This window comes from Falco cherrug, chromosome 6 (assembly GCF_023634085.1).
Source record: "Falco cherrug isolate bFalChe1 chromosome 6, bFalChe1.pri, whole genome shotgun sequence".
Lineage (NCBI taxonomy): Eukaryota > Metazoa > Chordata > Aves > Falconiformes > Falconidae > Falco > Falco cherrug.
The window spans coordinates 16,634,497-16,655,816 of NC_073702.1; the positions used below are offsets into that span (position 1 = coordinate 16,634,497).

Here is a 21,320-nt window from a genome sequence, read left to right on the forward strand (position 1 = left end):
ACAGAAAAGATTTTTGTGAAAGTGTTTGAGCTACCTGCAATGGGTAAGTTGTAACACAAAGGTCAGAAAGAACAGCAGAGACAGAACTTCAAACACGGGCAAGCAAAATACAAAGTCTGGTCTTTATGTACATGTGGAGAGGAGAAAATTATAGTTTTGTCATAGACTCACAACTTCTTTTTCAGTTTTGGTGGTGTCACAGGGAAGAAAGAAGAGAACAGACATTCTAGACTGCATTTTATTCTTTGCTGCTTGTTTTTATTTAAGCATTTTTTCTGTCTTAAACTGCTATTTTATAGTTTATCTTTTTGTTCAAAATTATCCCAAATTAATGATGAAGATCTTTCATTGAAGTTATGCTTCCATGGAAGGACCCATTTACCCTGGCTCACCTTTTCAGTTGCTGCTTCTTTACAAATCTAAAGAATGCTAAATACGAAATAGAGCTGTAGCATACATTATTTTATTTGATAAACTAAGAACTTGTAATGTGGGTATCATAATGCAAGTTATAGCATAAGCCAGCATTTGTTGTACAGCTGGAACTCAAGGTGAATTCTTCTGGAGTCCTAGGCTCACCAAGTATATGAAGCTATTTCATGTCTTTCAAGGACATAAGTACTGATATGTTTTTTAACTGAAGTCGATTTCTATTATTTATATAGATTAAAGACTAACCTGTGTGAATTGTCTCTAAGAAAGTCAGTCTTTATTCAGTTGTATGAGTGGAGAGCCCAAAAGTCTACTGAAATCAAGGACTTGCCGCAGAGATCAATCAGCTGTGGGCTGGGCCATGTGGCTGAGTCTTTTGCTGTGCCTGGGGTAACCTGCAGGTGATCTTCAGTGACTTGTGTACTTGCTGATGCACATTTCCCTTCTGGATTATGTGGCAAGGAGTTAGCAGTTTGGGGGGCTGCAGGGGTGGCCTCTATGAGGAGAAGGCACAGCCAGTTCCAGCTGGACCCACCGCTGGCCAAAGCCCCATACATCACCCTCGCGTTGTTACATGGAAACAAGCTTCTCATTGACAGCTTGTGCATTTTCAGGTGCCCCGTTTCCAAACAGTGAAGCCACAGGATCCAAGGACTAGTATCCACCGGCCAGCATGCAGAGATCGGGTCCAGCCTGGTACAGACGGCATCACATGAAGGAATTAAATAAACTAAAGGATGTGGGGACATTCCCTCTTTCCTGCACATACATTTCTGCTTCTTTATTCCTTATATCTTCAATTATAATTCCAATTCAAGGGGAGGATATGGTTAACACAGATGATAGGAAAAACTCTCTAGGTTTTTTTATTTTCACGTGTAGTCAGTTTAGGAACCAGATAACCCTTAACTATCACTAAAGCAAGTAAAACAGAGAAGAAATTTGAAAGCAAATGGGATTTCTGAAATTGAAAACTCTTGACAAATCTGATCTTTGATGTATAAGGTTGTAGGTGTACTCACACACACATAGATAACTGTACTCATTTAAATTATTGCATTAACTTTAGTGTGATGTCAGAAGGGTAATTCATTGTCATTCTGCTCACACTGACTACTGCATATTCTCAAAAGTTTTCATAATTTTTAAATAAGCATTTGGAAAGTTTGGACACTTTCCTGCAATTGTTTGCTTCTACTTCCTTTTGTTAGCTGTTCTATCTTCAAATAAGTTATAATCTGGTATGCTGTGATCCACTTCAATATCAGAGTTAGTAATAAAATATAGTACAGATAAACTTTAATTTGGCTTGACACTTCAAACTAAAAAGTTGTAAAATGTGTCTTTGGTTTTTAATAGCTATGAAAAAGAATTGATCTCCAACTAGCAATGGAGTCATGCTTGATGTCATTAGAGGTCTATATTTCCTGTCTGACAGATTTTAATGCTTTTTTTTTTTTTTTTTTTTTGAGTGTAAGGTAAAATTTAGAAAACCAACTCAATGGCTTTACAGCCTAAGTATCAGTGAAAGTCAATTTAACTTTATAACTTTGAAACATGAACTTACAGGAAACTAGTTTCTCTCTACTTTGCTGTCAAAAATGTGCAAGGAAACCTGCTCTCTACTCCTTCAACCAGAAAAAATGAGTTTGATGAATGTAGCATTTCCCAATGTTTAATAAACTTAAAGGTGTTTAAATCAAAGCTTCCTATAATCTAAGTAGGTTAAGTACAATTAAACAGACTAAAGTAACACTGTTCTTCTAACACCCCAGATGGAAAGCCCCCAAAACTCACTTTCCGTATACATGACCATATGGTGTGTTTTGAAAGCTACTAGATCAGGATTGCTTCTGAGTGAAGATGGCTTAGATTCATCTTGAAGGTGCTTTAAGACAATGCAGCTATCACCAGCCTTCTCTTTTTTTTTTGAACTGAGGGGCACCAGCCTGAATTATTCTGATGCACAGAGCTGCAGAAGTACGATCTGAAGACACAGGTGATCACTTAATCAAGACACTCCTAAGCGGGGTTGCAAACAGTATGCCATTGCTTGCTACAGTGTTAAATGAGAAACAGGAAGAACTATTCATGTGGTAAACTGAGTCGGGGTAAATTATTAATAAAATATCTTAGTTCTATGCTTCTCTTCATTTTATTTGGTGTTTGTCATTGTTGTTGTTTTAAAGAGGGATGTATGTCTTCACTTTATCCCCAGACCCAATTTGTAGTAAAAGCTGATTGCCAATTAAACCTTTCAATTCTATGATCAGTCTTCTCAAGTGTTTCACAAGATTGCTGAAATCAATTGGTTTTCTGCTCCTACTCTTTCCCTGCAGGGAAGTTAGTTCTCGGGTATTTTATTCCCTGCCCCTGGAAATACTATAGAATAATAACACATTGGTCATTGACATTCTTTACATATTCTTGAAAACACATGTAGTCCCTCAATTATCTGCATGTTGAGTGGAAATTGCATAATGGTTGCCTGCATGTATCTTAGGATGTTGAAAACATTACAGACCAATTTTTTATGCAGTGGCTGTACAACGTCTTCAAAACATTGTGGATGCCCTTATAAAGCTTTTGTCTTGATTTTTATCTTTCTTAATTCCTTCATCCTCTGAAAAAAAAAAATTCCAAACACTACCACAAAAAAATGTTGAGATGAGCAGCAGTAAGTGATTTACAAGCGTATTATTGCAGTAAGTATCTATTTAATTAGAATAACTACTATGTTAGTAGTCTTAGCAGTAAGTACTAGGAAAGAATTTCACGTAGAGATTGATCATAACACACTGTGTTGTGTGGTGGACTGTTTGCTCGTGAGGTTCCACGAATGAAGTTTTAATGACTTTAGATGAGTTAAACATCTTTTGTTTATTCTCACCATCAAAGCACGTTATTAAATTGCCTGTTGGGAGAAAATCTTGGATAAATATAACCTATAGCAAATGCATACTTCAAGCTAAATTCTAATGAAATTGATTTACATTTGCTCCAGCGGTAGACACTTTAAGTGCGTAATAGCTTCAATTCTGTAACGCGGGGCTGTGGGAGCTGGGGAGAGGTGCGGCAGGGCATTCCTGGGCAGGGCTGGCCCCTTCGCCTCGGGCCCGCCGGGAGCTCCTGCGCTCGCTCCCGCAGCGCTCAGCAGCGTGGCCGGACATGTGCAGCGCGGGGCTGGCGGCCGTGCCCGCTCGCGGATGATCCGCTCGCATCCCCAGGGGGGTGCACCGTGCACCGCGCCGCAGGGCGCCTCCCCGCCGCCGGCGGAGCGCTGAGGGCCCAGGGGCGCGGGGATGGCGCTCGGTGCTCCGCGGGGCCGCCGGGCTGGGGGGGAGCGGGCGGAGCCGCCGCCTCGGCCCCGCCCGCGGCCTCAGCACCGCGGACAGCGCCCGCCGGCCGGGAGGCGCGTGGCGGCGCGTGGCGGCGCGGCGGGCACACGCAGGGACAGGGAGTGACAGCGGGCGCGCGGCCAGAGCCCCACGCAGGGGCACGGCCACGCCACGCGCGGCCGCTGCCGGACGCGGTGCAGACGCGGCCACAGCACCCCCGCTGGCACGCGCCCGCCGCCGTGCACCGACGAACACGCACGCAGATACGCGCGCGCGCAGGCACAGAGGCCCACGGAGGGACGCGGGTGTGCACGCGCACAGTCGCGCACTGAGACACGGGTGCACACACAGGCACGGGGGCACTAACGCAAGCGCACGCGCTCACACACAGAGCAACACCCAGGCCGACACGCATCGGCGCGGCGCACACGCGCGGGCACAGCGCCCCCGCCGCGGGGCACAGGCACAGTCGCGCAGCGACGCGCCGGCACGGCCACACGCGCGCACGCCTGCACGTCCGCAGCGACCGGGCGCGCACGCACACGCATCACACGTGCTCTGCGCCCGCCGACACGCGGGAACAGGCGCCCAGAGACGCACACGGAGCTGCACACGGGCACGCGCGCAGACACGCACAGACCGCCGCGCGCGCGGGTGTGCACAGACGTGCGCGCAAACACACGCGCGCGCAAACCCACACGCGCGCACTCACTCGCTCACGCACTCACACCCGCACTTTCGTCCCCGCCCCTCTCCCCTTCACGCGCGCCCCCCGCCCCGCCCCGGCCGCCCTGGGCCGCCCACCCGTCGACAGCCAATCGCGTGGCCATCCTGCCGCCCGGGCCACGCCCGGCGGTGTGCAACCGCCAATAGGAGCGGGAGGGCGGGGCGCGCCTCGTCCCGCCTCCCTAGTTAAGGCCGCCGGTGAGAGAAGGCGGCTCACTGACGGGAGGGGGGGCGGGGGGGGGAAAGGCAGCGCGAGGCGCGCGGACACCGGCACGCGCCGACCCGCGCACGCCCCCGCCCCCGCGCGGCGTAAGGCGGAGGCGGCGCCGGGGCCGTGGAGGGCAGCGCCCCGCCGCGGGAGGGGCGGCCGGCGAGGCGCGGCGCACCTGCGAGCCGCGGGGGGCCGAGGGGGGCGGGCGACGAGAGGCGACCGGAGGCGCGGAGCGAGCCGGCGCCCGCGCAGCCCGCCCCGGCGTGCCCAGGCGCCGCGGCCCCGAGGCGATGGAGCAGGAGAAGTACCTGCCCGAGCTGATGGCCGAGAAGGACAGCCTGGACCCCTCCTTTGTTCACGCGATGCGCCTCCTCGCAGACGGTAAGGCTCTGCTCCCGCCCGCCGCGGCCCAACGGCCGCCGCCACGGCGCCGCTGCCCCGGCCTGGGGCGCTCCGCGGGGCGAGGGTCGCCCTCCGGCTCGGCATTCGGTGGCCGGGCGGCGGCGGCGCGGCCGCGCTCCCGCTCAGCCCTGGAGCCCGGGCGGCCGGCGGGCGGGCGCCCCGCCGAGCGGGGACCTGGCCACGCGTGGACGGGGAGAGGCCCCCTGCCGGGCCGGGCAGCGGCAGCCGGTGCAGCTTGGGTGCCCCGGAGCCTCCGCCGGACCCCGCTCCGGGCTCCTCGCTGGGCGGCCCCTCTGAGGGGAGCGGCGGCTTGCTGGCCCCGCGCTGGAAGTGCCTTCCGTGGCTGGTCGGTGGGGGTGCATCCCGCTGCCGCGGCGGGGTAGCCTCAGCGGGGAGGGCTTCCGTGGCTCCCGGCTTCACTTAGGCAGAGGCAGGTTTCTCATTAAACTCGTTATATTTTGCTTCCCGTGTTTAAGTAATAACGTTGATACGGTAGTACTATTGCACCGTTAACGTGGCACCGTTTTAGCTGACTACACGGTGTCAGGCATCGATTGTGTATGGCTTATCAATACCGTGACACCGTCTCACCCAGGACGTGATGATTTTCTCTTCGTTCCGTATAGTGATCCAGAATATACTGCGTGGAACATCTTGTTTTTCGCTGTAATTCACTCTGCTTTCTTTGCTTTAGTTGAACTACTTCAACTGGAGATTCTTGTAAAAGTTTATAATTCAGTCCCTCTCTTAATAACTAACTGCTTAATATAGCTATTGAGTGCAGGCCTTGAGGTACAGCATTTCAACTTTTTCAGAAGCGTAGCCCAGTAAGTTCCCCTTATATTTATCTTTCTTCTGAGGTATATAACGCTAATTTCAAAAAACCCTAGTTGGAAGATTCCAAAGCCGAAACCTGATGTCAAAAAGTAGTAAAGAACGATGCCTAAATCAAGACAGCCTATCAAGCCCTTAAATGAGACTGAGGCAAAGAAATATATATTTAGGCCCTTGAGAGAGTCACAAATTCAAATAAAGTGACATTCAGAGATGGTGAATAATTTCTTAAGTTTTGTTATGTCTTAAGGAAAGTCATAGCTAATTAAAACTTATAATGCTAGCAGTAAGCATCTTTCTCTGTCAGTAGTCTTTATATTGTATTTCCTTAATATAAGTTTTATTGATTGCAAATGAAGATACTGAGTCCAGGTTTTGTTAGAGTGCTCCTGATAGCTTGGAAATGCGGTCTGAATACCAACACATTTAGTACACTTTTGTCACGGCTGCTTGGCTGCTGAAGAGGTAGCCACACTACTTTTTACAGTTGTTTTTCGAATAAACATACTATAAACAAAGTCCTTATTTCTTACAGGGGTGTATTTTTTGCACCTTGCAGTTCAATCTTTTCCCAGAGGGGGGAGGTATCTACTGAGAGTATGTGTATATGTATGGCAAAGAAAGGAAATGCTCGAAGGACGAAATACAAAGCATGCAAAGTAGTTAAAAAGAGAGTAAAATAGGTGTTCCTAGGCATCAAGTGTACGCAGAAATGGCATTTTGGGAAACTGCGACACTGAGTAAATGATTAGTTTTCTCATTCTTTCTTAGTATAACTAGGGCTACATATATTTCAGTGGATTTTTAAAAGATGAAGGTGTGTTGTATGTTGGGAATGCTAATGTCAGATTCCCACCAGATACCTGGCATTATCTTTCAAAACACCATCTGTCAAGCTTTCTAGAGATTCGTTTTAGAGTCTAACATGTGACGGCTGTTAAAAACACTTTAATCAAGGTAAGAGTATAACTACTTAAGGAAACAAGAAAGAATTAATGCACTGGTTGCTGCTGGGTATAAATAGAAAGGAAATGTATAGAACTGGCAGTTTTTGTTGGGTGCCAGAAGAACATGGGACAGTGGTGCAAGAATCTTTGTAATACTGTATTTCTAGGATATGCCCACAATGAAGCGATGTTTTGAGACTATGGATTTTTTGTTGTTTAAAATACAATGTATGATCAGTTACATACACAACAATAGCATCCAGGTGTTATTTTTAGGGTATACTAAGTTGTTCAGACTGCCAGCAAATTTTGTATAAGATATGTAAGTGTAGATCTGAAGGTTTTTGCTTCAGAGTGGAGAGCCTCAAGCATTTGCTTTGACTTCAAAGTGCTGTGCTTTGTCATGTCAGTTGCTAGAACCTGAGGTTGAGAATCAGAATATCTCAGGTTGAAAGGGACCCGTAAGGGCCATTGAGTCCAACTGCTGCTGTGTGAAACTACAGAAGGACACGCAAGTGATAATCATTCCAGAAAGAGGGTTTAAATTTATGACACTGGATTTACTTGTAAAGGTAACAACTCATGTTTTTCCCTGTTCGGGTGTGTTTGCTTGCTTTTTTTGGCTTTGTTTGTTTGTCTTGGTGTGTTTTTCCCTGTCCTTGTGTGTGTCTGCTTGCTTTTTTTTGGCTTTGTTTGTCTTGGTGTGTTTATTTTAAAAACAACAAATTCCTTAGGTTTTTAACATGTAGGTCTGTTCCTTACAAGTTGACCTGTGTCAGGTGCATACTTGAGTAAGTAGCTATTTACCCCTCAGCACTGAGGGATGAAAAGAAATTATTTACTTTAGTCCTTGTCTGGGTTAGAGCCTCGGTGGTGCAGTGTGTGGTGAAACCCACAGAAAAGAGACATTTCCTGTGCAGGGAATGTGCATACTTGCCAAACAGCACAAAGGTGGGGAAAAAGGTACTAGCGCTTCTTAGAGAAAGCGTGCAACAAGTAATTTCTCTAAAAATCACCAAGGGAATCCGTGGTGGATTCTGAAAATGAACCCAGTCTCTAAATGACTAATCAGACGATACTTTTATTTCCCCCTGGGTCATTACGTGTTTCATATAGACATAGCTCCTACCTGATTATTTACACTATTAGAAATTGAAAAGCCATTCATAAGTCATCTGTTAGAAGAACTTGTGAAGTTGTGAATGGTTGGTGGTATTTAGCTCAGTCAGTATTAGTTTACTGAAACCTCTGCAAAGTGTATTGAACTTACTTATTCTGATCATATAATCAAAATTGAAAACAAAAGACCTCTTTTAATTAAAACAGGTAGCCAAACCCTAAAGAATAGGCACATCTCCATCTGTTGGAGAGGGCTTTTCTGTAGGAACTGAACAATTTTGTGTACCAGGCTGTTTTAAGAGCTGGAAGAATCACACCATTTCATGGATAATTTTAAACAATTTTAATGTAGACTGGTTACAGGTAGTTATTTTCTTAGATAAGGTTGTACTGCTTCCAGTCAGGAGATGTCCTGATCAGTGTATGAGGTCAGATAATGCTTGATCAGATGAAAAATGTCGAAGTGAAGAGAGTGAGCCAGTACCTTCTGTACCTAATATATGCTTATGCCACAGCACACTCTAAAGCTCCAGTGAGAACTGAGAATTGTTATAGTGCTGCTTCCTACCATGGTAGCTAATGAGCTGCTTGTATGTGTTATTTTTGCACGTATGTAAATATTTATTGCTTTGTGTAAGATGTCTATGATTATGAATATAAAAATCAGTGTGTGACTTTAGCTGTGAAGGTGTGGATGACATAGAAAGCTATAATCACCTGGAAATGTTTGGTAGTTCAAAACTTGTGTTATATCAGTGTTAATTTTAATAAGCTAAAGTGTCAGCTAATTGTCTATGTACTTTTTGGGACAAGCAAATTTTATTTATATGTGTCTGTGTATTTATAATGGAATATCTCGTATAGTATATTATTAAAGCCAGCTATGTGTTTTGTAATATAAACGTAAAGAAAAAAGACCTATCGGAAAGAGCTGGCCGAAGTAAGAGCATCTCTCCCCATGGAAATAAAAGCATTACTTGGGTAATGAGGTAGGTAATTTCTCTCTGTGTAATGACAGTACAGTTGACCTCAGACTTTCAGTTGGCATTCTGAAGGCAATGAGAATCAGGCCTTTAACTTCAATCTCGAGTTAAGTTTCTAGATGATTCCATGTGGTATAGCAGGAGTTTGTTAAACCTCCAGTTGTGTCAATTAGACTGATAGAGCTCAGCATCATAAAGCTCCTTGTAGGAACAGGGTGTGATTATTCAAAAGGTATATAATCACTTAGCCTTTACACTCAAAGGCCGTTAGTACAGTCTTTCATACAAGCCTGCAATAATTGTTCTAGCTAGTCTGAAAACTGTTGATGTAATGCAAATTCATTTTGTCTTATATTCAGGATTTCAACTAATCTGTTGGTTTATAGTGTTTTGGATTTCTTTGGACTCTTGGAGATTCATTTGCTTTTCATACAGGAAGGCAGATTTAGTTCATAAGTGTATGTTTCTATTAAAAACCTGGGGCAATAATAGGATTGTGATATGGAAAGTGTCTTGGCAGTGTAGAATATGACAACCATATCCTTAGTCCAAGGTGTGAAAGGCTGCTGGTCAGGTCTGTGACCTGCTGAAGTCAGGCCTCTGATACTTTTAAATTTTTATCAAATTTTCCATTGAAAACTACTTAGGAGACTATGCTTGCAACTTTATCAGTTTGCTCTGTCTAAACAAGCCTTTGGATGAAAATAAGATTAATGTAAAATGTTAATATAAAATCACACATTAATATTAATCTATGAGCAGTCACTTTTTTGCTTATTGTTTCTTTTTTTCCTGATGTTTACATCAGGTGAGAAGAAATCTCTGTTCACAAAATAGTTTGTATTAATCATTATTTACTTTGCTGTCCCAAGAAATGCACTGCAAATAACTTGAAGATGAATCAGGAAACATGCTAATGTTTAAAGCATGTATTTTCGATACTGCAGTTCCATTAGAAGCTAGGTTTATATGTCTGTCATTTCGATCTTTTCCAATAAAAAAAGGAGTAATACCAGTGCAAACTCTAAATGAATACAAGGTACTTATGATTTCTATAAAACAGCAATGTGCTAGGCATTACAGACTTGTTTCAAAGCTCACTAAGGTTAATGGGAATCTTTCTATTGCCATTAGTGGGCTATCAGGCAGTCCTTATACAAATATAATATATTAACTATTGCAGCTAATGTCTTTGTAATTATGTAAATCAGTACAATGCAGGGTTTAGAATTGAGTTTTGTCTTTTAATTTCTTATTTAATGTGAATAGCTTTTTTTTCTTGGTGTGACAACACTGTATGTGTTCATAATCTTAGGAAGTGTTTTGTATTGCAGAATGTAATGCAGATGAATCCCAGGTGATAGCTGGATTTAGTGAGAACAAAATACTATAAAATGTTAAAATGAGTATAACAAAGCAACCAAAGCAAGTGTTTATATGAACTCTAAGTTGTTAATCATAAAAGGTGAGCTTGCCTAAGAGGAGGGGAAAAAAATAGACGTGATAGAAAAGAAATAAATCTCTTCCTTTCAGATATCTGGAGCAGCTTAGGACCATTTGATCTGTGATCTTAGAAAACATGTACTTTGAAACACAGTAAATTCTCTTGCAAAGAGGGAAAAATACAAATGTAGCAACTGAAGGTTAGATTCAGATACCCTTGTGTAAAAAAAAAAAAAAATATATATATAGTTCTTCACTCTTTAAATGGTGCTATTTGAATAAGTGGAGCTGCTTAAGGTGTAATTCAGTGCCAACAGCAGTATTTCATAGAATCGTTTACATTGGAAAGGACCTTTGAGATCATCAAGTCCAACTGTTAACTCATGATTACCAAGTCCATTGCTAAACCATGGTCCTAAGGACAGCATCTACACATTTTGCATTTTAGGGAAGGTCAAAGGCATTTGCTGAGGCTCATCTGCATGGCCATAGCCTCATCAAGGGAGTGCGCTGCATTTCCACAATATGAATGTTTTCCTTGGAAGGAGGAGCATTTATTATTTGTCCTGGGAATTCTTTTAGTAAATTTGTTTCCTAGTCTCCTTGGTGTATCCATTCAGGGAACACCTGTTGTAATTGTCTGTCTCTCTTCCTTTAGGCCTCAAAGGAGGTATTTTTAAACTCAAGAAATTGGAAAATCGATAATATTTATAGTCAGTACCAAGAGAAGGCAGAATATCTGGATAGCAGAGTAGGAAATCCTAGTCAGCTGTGAACTTCCCGCCGAACACCCGTGTAATGTATAGAACGGAGTGGCCATTCCTAACCAGGAGGTGGCATGATTGGGCACCACATGCCAAACTAGTTTCCTATCCTAGCACCTTCTGGGAAAGGGCTAGTCTGGCCCAACAGATGTATCAAGTACTTGTGCACAGGACGCATGCTTTTCTCCTTTAAGCAGTATGCAGACAATATATACTGACAACCAGATTTGATATAGCATGCTGCGCTGTTTAATAGTCTATAAAATCTGATGTGGTCAGTAGTGACCAGGGTGTGAGTCTCCTAAGAAAAGCTAAACATCTACCTAGCCCACCAAAGCAATGCCATCAGAGTAAAACAGTTCCTCCATGACATTTGACCACACAGGTTTCAAGCTCAAAGTAGATGTGCTGGGTCTTAGTTTAGAACACGTAAATGTAGCAGTTTAGTAGTTCCTCTCCAAGCTTTACTAAAATAAGGATACATATGCCTTTTTGTGCTTTGCGGCTGTGCTGTAGGCAAAACCTACTGCCTAGGTAAAACAGTGTTTTCCTGACCTGCGGGGTCACCGCAGTTATCCAGCACTTCAGGGTAAGAGTACCTTTTCAAGAACAAGCACTTCTTAACAGTTTAAATTTAAATCACTTTTATCTGACAAACTGCTGAATTTGAAGGAAAATTCAGTGTCCTCATAGCTGACCTCAGAATATACATTTTTCTTTAAAAAAACTTTAGAGAGCATTTCAATAATAGGGAAACTGTTTTCCTGAAGGATTTGAAGTGTTACTAAAGAATGCAAGATAGGAAAAAAAATGATGTTTTGCAGGCTGATCCTGCCTAAGCAATGTGAAGGTGTGCATTCCTCTTTTGTGCACCTTGCAGTTCTCAGTCCTTAGATGGGTATTGTAGCACAGGGTTAGGAAAATCAGCCCACCGTATCAGAGTAAAGTGAGGAAGCGGACAGTTTTTAAAATGGAGTGTATAAAGTAGGGAACTTTATTGATGCTACAGTGTAGTCTTTGGCTGTATAAACAAGTTAGAACTGTGCAGTCTGACCAGAAAAATGGAAAGCCTTGACACTTGAGTGAAGGTCTGAGGTGCATAGCACATGGGGTTTTGACTTGATTCTTCCTTGTATTATGTACCTTCAAAGAATACCTTCTAAAACTTCCATCTGTAAGATGTAGACTAATACTGAATTTCATTCTAATCTTGAGATCTCCAAGTGAAAAGAACTTTATAAGAAATGTGTATTATTCTTATTGCTTTTAATACTAAATTATTCTTCTTACATTTGCAGGCAGAAATAATCCTGGTTATTATAGTCCTCTGTAAATCCTGTCATATTTTAATTAGAATCCTGCTGGAGATGAGTATTGTTATTTCCTTATCCTAAAAAATACTGGAACTAATAAAAACTGTGAAGAAAAATTACCTGAGACTTTCAGCAGATTAAAAATGTTCAAATCCGCCCCCCCCCCAAACAAAACAACAAAAAAACCCCACTGCCACCTGCAAAAAAAAAACAACAAACAAACCCCAAAAAAACAAAAAACCCAACCAAAACCAAAGACACACACACACACCCCGGAATAACTTGTGCCTGTTCCTGATTTTGCAAGTTTTGCTGTTAAAGTAGACATTATTAGTTTGAACACTGAAAAAATTTTCGAGTGAAACTCATAATGATGCTAATATAGTAATAGTGAAGATCATCCACATTTAAGTAAGATGATACAAAGTTTTGATGGTCATATATGGCTGCATGTGATAGAACCAAAGACATCTTTAAAACTTCAAATGCTCTGCTGGAAGTGGGCATTCCTGTTTGTTGCTCTTGAGTTAGCGTGATCCAAAGCCTAAAAGATACAGGGCAGGTCGCTGCTGCCTTTGATTTTCTCTGCACCTGCTGAAGTGTTCATCAGATACTCTAGCAGCATCTGTTTCTTGTTGCAAAGGTTACACCAAAGGATGTAAACCTCAAAAGCTTTTGATTTATAAAACACTTTGAATTCTGGGAATTGATGAAGCTATTGGAAAAAGTAATACTTTGTCTTAGTCTATAAAAGATTTCTTAAAATCTGCATTCTTCCTTTTATCTCTGCTTTGGATCTAGAAGGAAAAGAATTCTACTGCTTTTATAGTGGAAGCAGTTTAGGTTTGCTAACTGGTGAAGGTAGGTATATCTTCAGCAAAACCAAAATTAGGGATTTCAGCAAAACCAACCCCCCCTCCTGGCTAATAATCAACTGCCAAAGAGCAGCGCTGTGAGTTAAAGGAAAAACAGTTTTCTCAGGAGGTGTAAGCACTGGAGAAAGAAAACAAATCCCCTCTTGGCATATTCCCCTAGTTTTAATGCTCCCTAGGATTCAAATGTATGTTTCAAAGCTCCCTTTCAAACACTTGAAGTTAAAGAACTTGCCAGGAAATCAGGGACTGGGACTGTGTGTGTAAGTTTTGAAAATGGCTCGTTGGTGCTGAATTAATTTAGTTACCTTCTTACCTCTCATGGTATAAATTTTTATGGTCTGTGTTTCTGATAATGTAGGCTCATATTACTGACTTTTGTGAATATTTCTAAGCAAACTTGTTTCTCGCATATTATACTTTTTGAGATCGCAGTAAGAACTTCCTAGTGTCATCTGGGGGTTGTGCCATGTATCCTCTGGGGTCAAAGTGTGAGCTCTAGCTGGGGAAAGAGTGAGACTTTATTCTTCCTGAATAGTAAGGACTATGCTGATTTGCTGCAGCTATGAAGGTGGCTCATTGACATTCCAATTTGCAAACTAATTTTTTCCCCAGTTTTGTTGAAAAGGGCAGCACCAAAACTCTAAAGTGACTTACTGTCTTTTGTGTTGACATTTGAAGGGTAAATTAAGGAATGATAAAGTCAAGGTTAATTCCAAGAGACCTTTCTCCCTTCCTGTCTTCAGATAGCCATTCAAAAGGAAGAGTTAATTTTGGTAAATAATTTCTATTATCCTGGTGTATCCATAGGACTGTAGAGCTATCTAATAGATTTAGCTTTCGCACAGATACTTATTTGCAATTATTTCACTAATATTTGTGTGGAGAGTAGTGGGCTTTATTTTTGCCCATTGTAAAATTTGAAAACTTCTTCCCTACACTTATAGATGAAGTTAAATACATGAATCATATATCCGTTTATTGTTATGCTGAAATACCATTGGCAGGTAGTCTGCCATATTGAATTTTTATACTTTGTGGACACTTTTTCTTGAACCTGTGCACTCCTATGTAATAAGATCATTTTGTCTCTGTAAATGAGCTATAGCAGAATGTCCTGTAATTTATTCTATTTATTTGGTTTATTAGGGGTCTTCCAGATGCTGTGTTTCTGCTGTTACTGGGGTCGTTGGTTTATTCTTTACTTGCTGCAAATGGTTTAGTGGAAACTCTAAGAAATCAGGTTGTGCAAAATCCTTTCAGAAATATTCTAGTGAGAGTGGAAAAGCAAAGGGATCTGTAGGTCAGCAGGGAATATGGGAAGACAGGTGCTCATGTTACCTGTTTTGTTATAATTTTTTTCTGGAAGACTAAACTGCAAGATAATCTAGATATACAATAGTTTCTGTTGAGCTGTGCATGATAAAAGGTGTTCATGCAGTACCAGCTCGTTAAGAATACACAAACCATCTGTTCCAGCATGAAATTACTCTTGTGCCCCAAAGTGTGTGAATAATCCAGAATATGTCAAGTGCAAGTGAGAAGACTTAAGGTTTTTTCCACTGCTACAAAGTGTGTGGTTTTTTTTTCTCATCAGGAATGTTTATACTTAACTATCCAAGTGCTGCTTGTAGTGGAAGGAGATACCTTCATCAGAAAGCAGAAATGGACCAGCTTGGTTTAGACACAAAGCATGAGCTTGATGTGATTCTGCATCCATCCAGACACTTAAGAAGTCCAGAGATGGAGATAGAAAGAAAATAAAAGCTAGTACCAACTTTTGGCTGCAACTTGCCAGTTCTTGACAGTGCATCTCTGTCCCTTCTCACAGCCTGTAAAGGTTTTTTTATAAATAATGAAAAAGTAGGATGAAGAGAGGAAAGAATGGGGAAAAGGAAGAGAAAATGCAGGAAAGGTGGGAAAAGGAGTGAAAAACAATGGAAGATTTTAAGAGAAGTGGAGAAGAGGATGCAGTACAGAAAAGGCTATAGAGAAGAAAATCAAAATAATAAAATGAAGAGTCAAATTCTGGTTTAACAGGTGTAAAATATTCAGTTACTTTAGCTCTAAGAAACTGATGAAAGCTAGAAATATTGAACCTTGAATAAGGACTTCTGGAAGCTTTTAATTAAGTTTTAATCAAAATGGGTAGATAAAAGCAGCTGCTAGTAAGCATTTGAAAATGCTGTTGGCTATTTAAGAAAAACTGAAATGAAGGTCAACTCTTTCTGAAAAGCTTCTGAGCACAATCGTATAATTTTGATACTATTCTGTTTTGTATGTTCAGAGATGCACTATAAGTGTCTGCCATACGTATATATGTATTAAACTATGCAGTAAACACAACATTCTATTTTGCAGAGATGTTCCAATTTTATACTAAACAGCAACTGAGATCTTCCTTGTAGTAGTATTTAGTCTTTTTGGAATACTGCGGTTAGCCAGCTAATAGTTTATTTATACTTTTTATTTTAAAAGGCAGTACTGTAATATGGAACAGGCTGAAGTTTTAGATGTTTCTTTCTTTCTTTACATAATAGAGCCTTCATATTTTGTATTGGAGTGTACTAGTGTTATAGGCTGTGAACTTGGAATTTTAATTACTTATATCAGTGGTCTTCTCTTTAGAGATGAGGAGGATTGTCCAGGTTCTGCCATTTTAGTGCTGCTCTTCCAGCTTGTTCCTTTGCATTGCCTTCCCCGGGTAACTGATGCCTGACGCCTCCCTCAGCCTTCCTCCAAGCAGCTAATATAATTAGTGAACTTCTCACCCTTGGCCACTTTAATTCTGTTTTATACTCTTCTATTCTCAGAAGAATCGTGAAGAGGAGGAGGTGTTTTGTGGTTGTTTTTTTTTTTTCCATGGAGGCTTGAGCTGGGAGTAAAGCTGGCAGCTTTACTGGAGAAGGATGTCAGATGTTGAGCAGAAGGCGTTATGGTGAGGAAAAAGACAGATGACTGGATAGTGTATCTTTAGGAGAGAGGAGGATTGGTTGTTGGGGGAGCTTGGAAAGAGCAGAACACTTGGAAGATGTTGAAATGAAAATTAAACCTTATACTTTAATGCTTTAAAGGGCATAATATTTTTCTAAGGGATATACTTCACTGGCTATATACTCAATCATGCAAGCAGATAAATAGTTACTGAGTGTATATGTTCTTTTTCTACCAAAAAAGAAGTGGTGTATAGAATACAATAGCAGTAGAGCAGTGCACTATCTTAGGGGAAAATCTTTACTTCCATCATTTTATTATTCATGTTTTAGGCCATAACCTTTTGTCCATAGCCCAGTGTATGGATAATTCAGTGTAATGCTAGTGCTGCTTTGAAAAGAAGATGGTATTTTCATGGTGATGCATACTTCAAGGCTGACTGTTCCAGAAGTAGTGACTGCTGTATGTTTTACATCCATAGAGATAAACTTAGGTGCTGGAATTTCCAAGCATTCTGATATATCCTGCAAATTAAATTTAATTTATCTCTGGCAGAAATGTGGTTCAAAGTAAGCAAATATTACCACACCTAGAATTACTCAATAACTTCTGAGGCCAAGGATGAGATGATGGTGAACACTTCATCCAGCCTTATGTGGCTTCACAGAAGGAAGGTTAGATATCATAGAAACGTAGAATGGCTTGGCTTGGAAGGGACCTTAAACATCATCTAGTTCCAGCTCCCCTACCAGGGGCAGGGACACCCTCCACTAGACCAGGTTGCTCAAAACTCCATCCAACCTGGCCCTGAACACTTGCAGGGAGGGAGCATCCACAACTCCTGTGGGCAACTCATTCCAGTGTCTCACCACCCTCACAGTAAAGAATTTCTTTCTAATACCTAATCTAAATCTATCCTCTTTCAGTTCAAAGCCATTACCCCTTGTCCTATCACTACATGCCCTTATAAAAAGTTCCTCTCCAGCTTTCTTGTGGGCCCCTCTTAGGTACCAGAGGGCTGCTATGAGGTCTGTGCAGAGCCTTCTCTTCTTGCAACTGAAGAACACAGACTCTGTCAGCCTGTCTTCATAGGAGAAATGCTCCAGTACTCTGATCATCTTTGTGGCCTTCCTCTGGGCTTGTTCCAACAGGTCCATGGCCTTTTTATGTTGAGGGCTCCAGAGCTGAATATAGTACTCCAGCTAGGGACTCACGAGAGCAGAGAAGAGTGGGAAAATCACCTCCCTTGACCTGCTGACCACACTTCTTTTGATGTAGTCCAGGATATTGTTGGCTTTTTTGCAAGTGCACATGGCTGGGTCATGTTGAGCTTTTTGTCCACCAGCAACCCCAAGTCATCCTTCTCAGGGCTGCTCTCCATCAATTCTCTGCCCAGCCTGTATTTGTACTTGGGATTGCCCCAACCCACAGGCAGGACCTTGCACTTCACCTTAATGAACTGCATGAGGTTCGCACAGGCCTACTCTCAAGCCTGTCAAGGTTCTTCTGAATGGCATCCCTTCCCTCCAGCACGGTGACCACCCCACGACATGGCTTGCCCTTAGTGAAGCCATGTTGGCTGTCACCAGTCACCTCCTTATTTTCCCTGTGACAGTTACCAGGAGGATCTGCTCCATGATCCTGCGGGGCACTGAGGTGGGACAGACTGGCCTGTAGTTTCCTGAGTCTTCCTTATTTCTTTTTTTTTTTTTAAATGGAGGTTACACTTTGTCTTTTCCAGTCCATGGGAACTTTACCATACTGTCACAGCTTGTCAAATACGATGGACAGTGGCTTAGCCATTTAATCTGCTAGTTCCCTCAGGACCCATGCTGCATCTCATCAGGTCTCATGGACTTGTGCCCCTTCAGATTCCTTAGATGGTCTTGAACCTGATCTTCTACAGTGGGTGGTTCTTTATTTTTCCAGTATGCCAAGATTATATTGTGAAAGTGTTCAATTGTATAGTCCACAGCTGGTTAGAGAGCAGCAGCCTTCACGTGAGCACAATTCACAAGCGGCAAACAGTCCTATGTCTTTAACACTAATTTCTGTGCTATCCGTAAGTTGAAACCAAAATTTTGGAGATGATAAAACCAGCTTCAAACTGCAAATAGTAAAATGTTGCATAAAGCAGTGGACTTAAAGGGACTTGACTGGCAATTCTGCAGTAAGATTGTTTTGCCATGATACCAATTTTTTCATTTTACTGGCTTGCATGGTAGAGGATTGGAATGACTCTAATTGGGTCATTTAAGTTTCAATTAATTTCTCATCTTATGTAATATGTAGTTTAAAAAATATGCACGTTTCGTAATGCATTGTAAAGGCTGCATTACAATTTATTTATCATAAGGCTTTTCTGGCTAGCTTTAGCACTTGCGGAATTACTCAAAGGATAATTCAGGTTCATTCACTGGTTTAAAACAAAGAAGTGGAGTGAAAATCAGGAAAAGATAGAATGCAATAAGATTTTTTTTTTTCTCCCAGATTGCTTAGCATATTCTATTCTAGCTGTCAGAGACATGAGAAGTGTGACCTAACTGATATTTCAGGTAAAATGTTTGTCTTTGTGTTGCTAGCATTGACATGCGTAGATATGTGCTGCTTGCATCTCATTTGTAAAGAACGCGTGTTCTACTTTAAGTGCTGCAATCTTATTTCCCCTGGTTGTGTAGATTGGCCTACTTCTTGGAGTATAAGGCTACCTCTTCCCTCTCACATGCTTTTGTTTGTTTCTCAAGAAAACAAGGGTTCGGCATAGAGAGAAATGATGCTGCGTGTTGTAGTCTTGTCCCAGCATTGAGCTAGATGAAGACCAGAGCTTGGACTTAAGGACAGACTTAACCAGTTTGACTTAAATGACATATTGGCCACACCTCTAGCATTCCAAGTCAGATTGTAGTGTTTGTTCACTTTTTTCCCCTTATATAAATTTAAACCCTGGGGAATAGATTCCTGCATTAGTTTCTGGCAGTATAAGCCTTACTGCTAACCGCTTTTGTTGAATTGTTACCTGCTGACATTTTCATGACTTGTAACATTGTTTAACAGTATTGGCTGTGGATCAGAGTTGAACTCCAGAACTATTTTAAAAGGCATGTTTTTATTTAAACACCATTATTTCACTTTTTTAAAGTTGGGGATGTTGACTTTTTTGTGATCTATCTTAAGCCATACTTCCCTATTCATTACTCAAACAAAACCACTGAACTATGGCTTACTACAGAATGTCCTATGTCAGATACAGCAGATTAATCAACTAAACAGAATTGATATGCAGAATCATATAGTGGCACCTTCTCATTACATTATTTTAGGAAAGGGAGGGTAGTCATAAAGTCTTGCAGCTTTACGGTTTATTTCTTGTGCCCTTTTCCTTCCCTCCCCAACTAGCACAATCAAAATTTTGCCCATTGCGTTCCAGAGAGGTGATTTTTAATATGACAACAGTAAGGGTGTTTTCCTTCCATTTGACTTTGTTTTTGACATGGATTACAAGCTTTTGTAGTTTCCTCATTATAAATACTAGTTTGATAAATTTCAATGGATGTTTCATAAGCTGTAATTATGATGGAGTTCATGTATGCCTTTTAGCATACTTTTTGGGGAAATTGCAATCTTGGAAATTTGGACCAAAATCGCTTGTACCAAAGCCTTTATCTGAAGTCTTTACAGTGTTTGGCATTAATGCTTTGCCTTTAATATGTCAGGTGAAAATTTATTCTGCCAGCCATCTTGTGATAAGCATTCTTCTCCTCAGTAATGCTGGCAGTAGGAGCCCTGTTTTATGTGAAACCGCATTATTTATGGATTTTGCTCCACTGTGTTTTTTCTCAGGTTCTGAAGAATTGTAACTGCCAGATCCTTCCAGACTGATTTATGGTTGCTTTTAACTCAAAGTGCTGTGAGAACATCTAGTTTGAAATTTGTCTCCTACCGAATCCTGTTTATGTGTAGTAACACTTTGTTTTAAAAAAAATACAGAAGCCGTTGGCCCTTAAACTGTTGTGGGTCGGCTGTTTCAATACACTCCAAGTTGCGACGTGGTCATTTTTGTCATGTTCATTCCACAATACTTAGAAAATTGAGTTTGTTTCTCTACATAATTTATTTGCTCATTACTCTGTATTTAGATTTGCTTGTTTTGTACTTTGGGCAGGAATGGTCATCTCTGGTTGTTACGAGATGGCTGGTTAAGGTGGGGGTTTGTTACACATTTCATTATTCAAGGCACATTTGTAACTTTCAGTTTGTCTTGTGGGACACACGCAGCTTAGTTGTTACCTCTTTCTTACCATGATCTCTGTTCAGTTTACTATGTTAATTTATCTCCTGAACATTCTAAGTTTGCTTCTTGAGTCTTAACCCAGCTCTCAGACTTTTTCAAGGGATTTTCCACATCTTTGGGGATTTGTGTCGTTTATCTAAATTTTATTGTCCAAAAAATAGATCTCCAATGGGAGTATTGCACCTTGGGTGGTTGTTTACCACAGCATCTAAGTTCCATGGTCTTTTTATTTAACCTCCAGTTTCCTCCAACGTGAAGTTTGGCCGCTCTACGGAGCGCTTCTTGCAGCTACAATCCAAAGAGAATGGATGTGTTTATGTGCCAAATTCAAGCTGTTTCATTGAGACCTAATGCTAAGTCTTAAGTCTTTTTCAGAGAGTCTTTCCTCAGATGTGAATTTCGGTTTCTCTCTTAGCCTATGGTGGTTAGCCTTCCTATTGTTGAAAAATGTGTTTTTCATCTTCAGGTAATATTCACGTTTTTCTATATTGTCAAACTTCTTTTAACAGTGTAGAAAAACATAACTGGAGTTTAATATTCATCATTATTTTTAGAAGCTTTGGTTTTTTTCCTTTGCTTGAGTTAAATGAAAACTGAAAAATGTCAGGAGCTTCTGAAGATGGGTTTTGGGGGCAGTGACCTCACTGACATTTTTATGGAAAAAAAGCCTACTTCAAAATGTTTTGTATTCTTTATAGAAAGCACTGAGTT

At 41.6% G+C, this 21,320-nt stretch overlaps 1 protein-coding gene across 6 annotated transcripts in view; it reads left to right on the forward strand.

Annotated features, from left to right (window-relative positions):
- The first annotated feature begins 4,687 nt into the window (after positions 1-4,687).
- KHDRBS2 (KH RNA binding domain containing, signal transduction associated 2) overlaps positions 4,688-21,320 on the forward strand; it is a 393,065-nt gene continuing 376,432 nt past the window's right edge. For all 6 annotated transcript variants that reach the window (XR_008732950.1, XR_008732951.1, XR_008732953.1 and 3 more), the window contains exon 1: positions 4,688-5,088. Coding sequence is in view for 1 of the 6 variants with exons in the window: in XM_055714848.1 (XP_055570823.1) it covers positions 4,998-5,088 (91 nt within the window). In the remaining 5 variants the exon portion in view is untranslated. The remainder of the gene's footprint in view (positions 5,089-21,320) is intronic.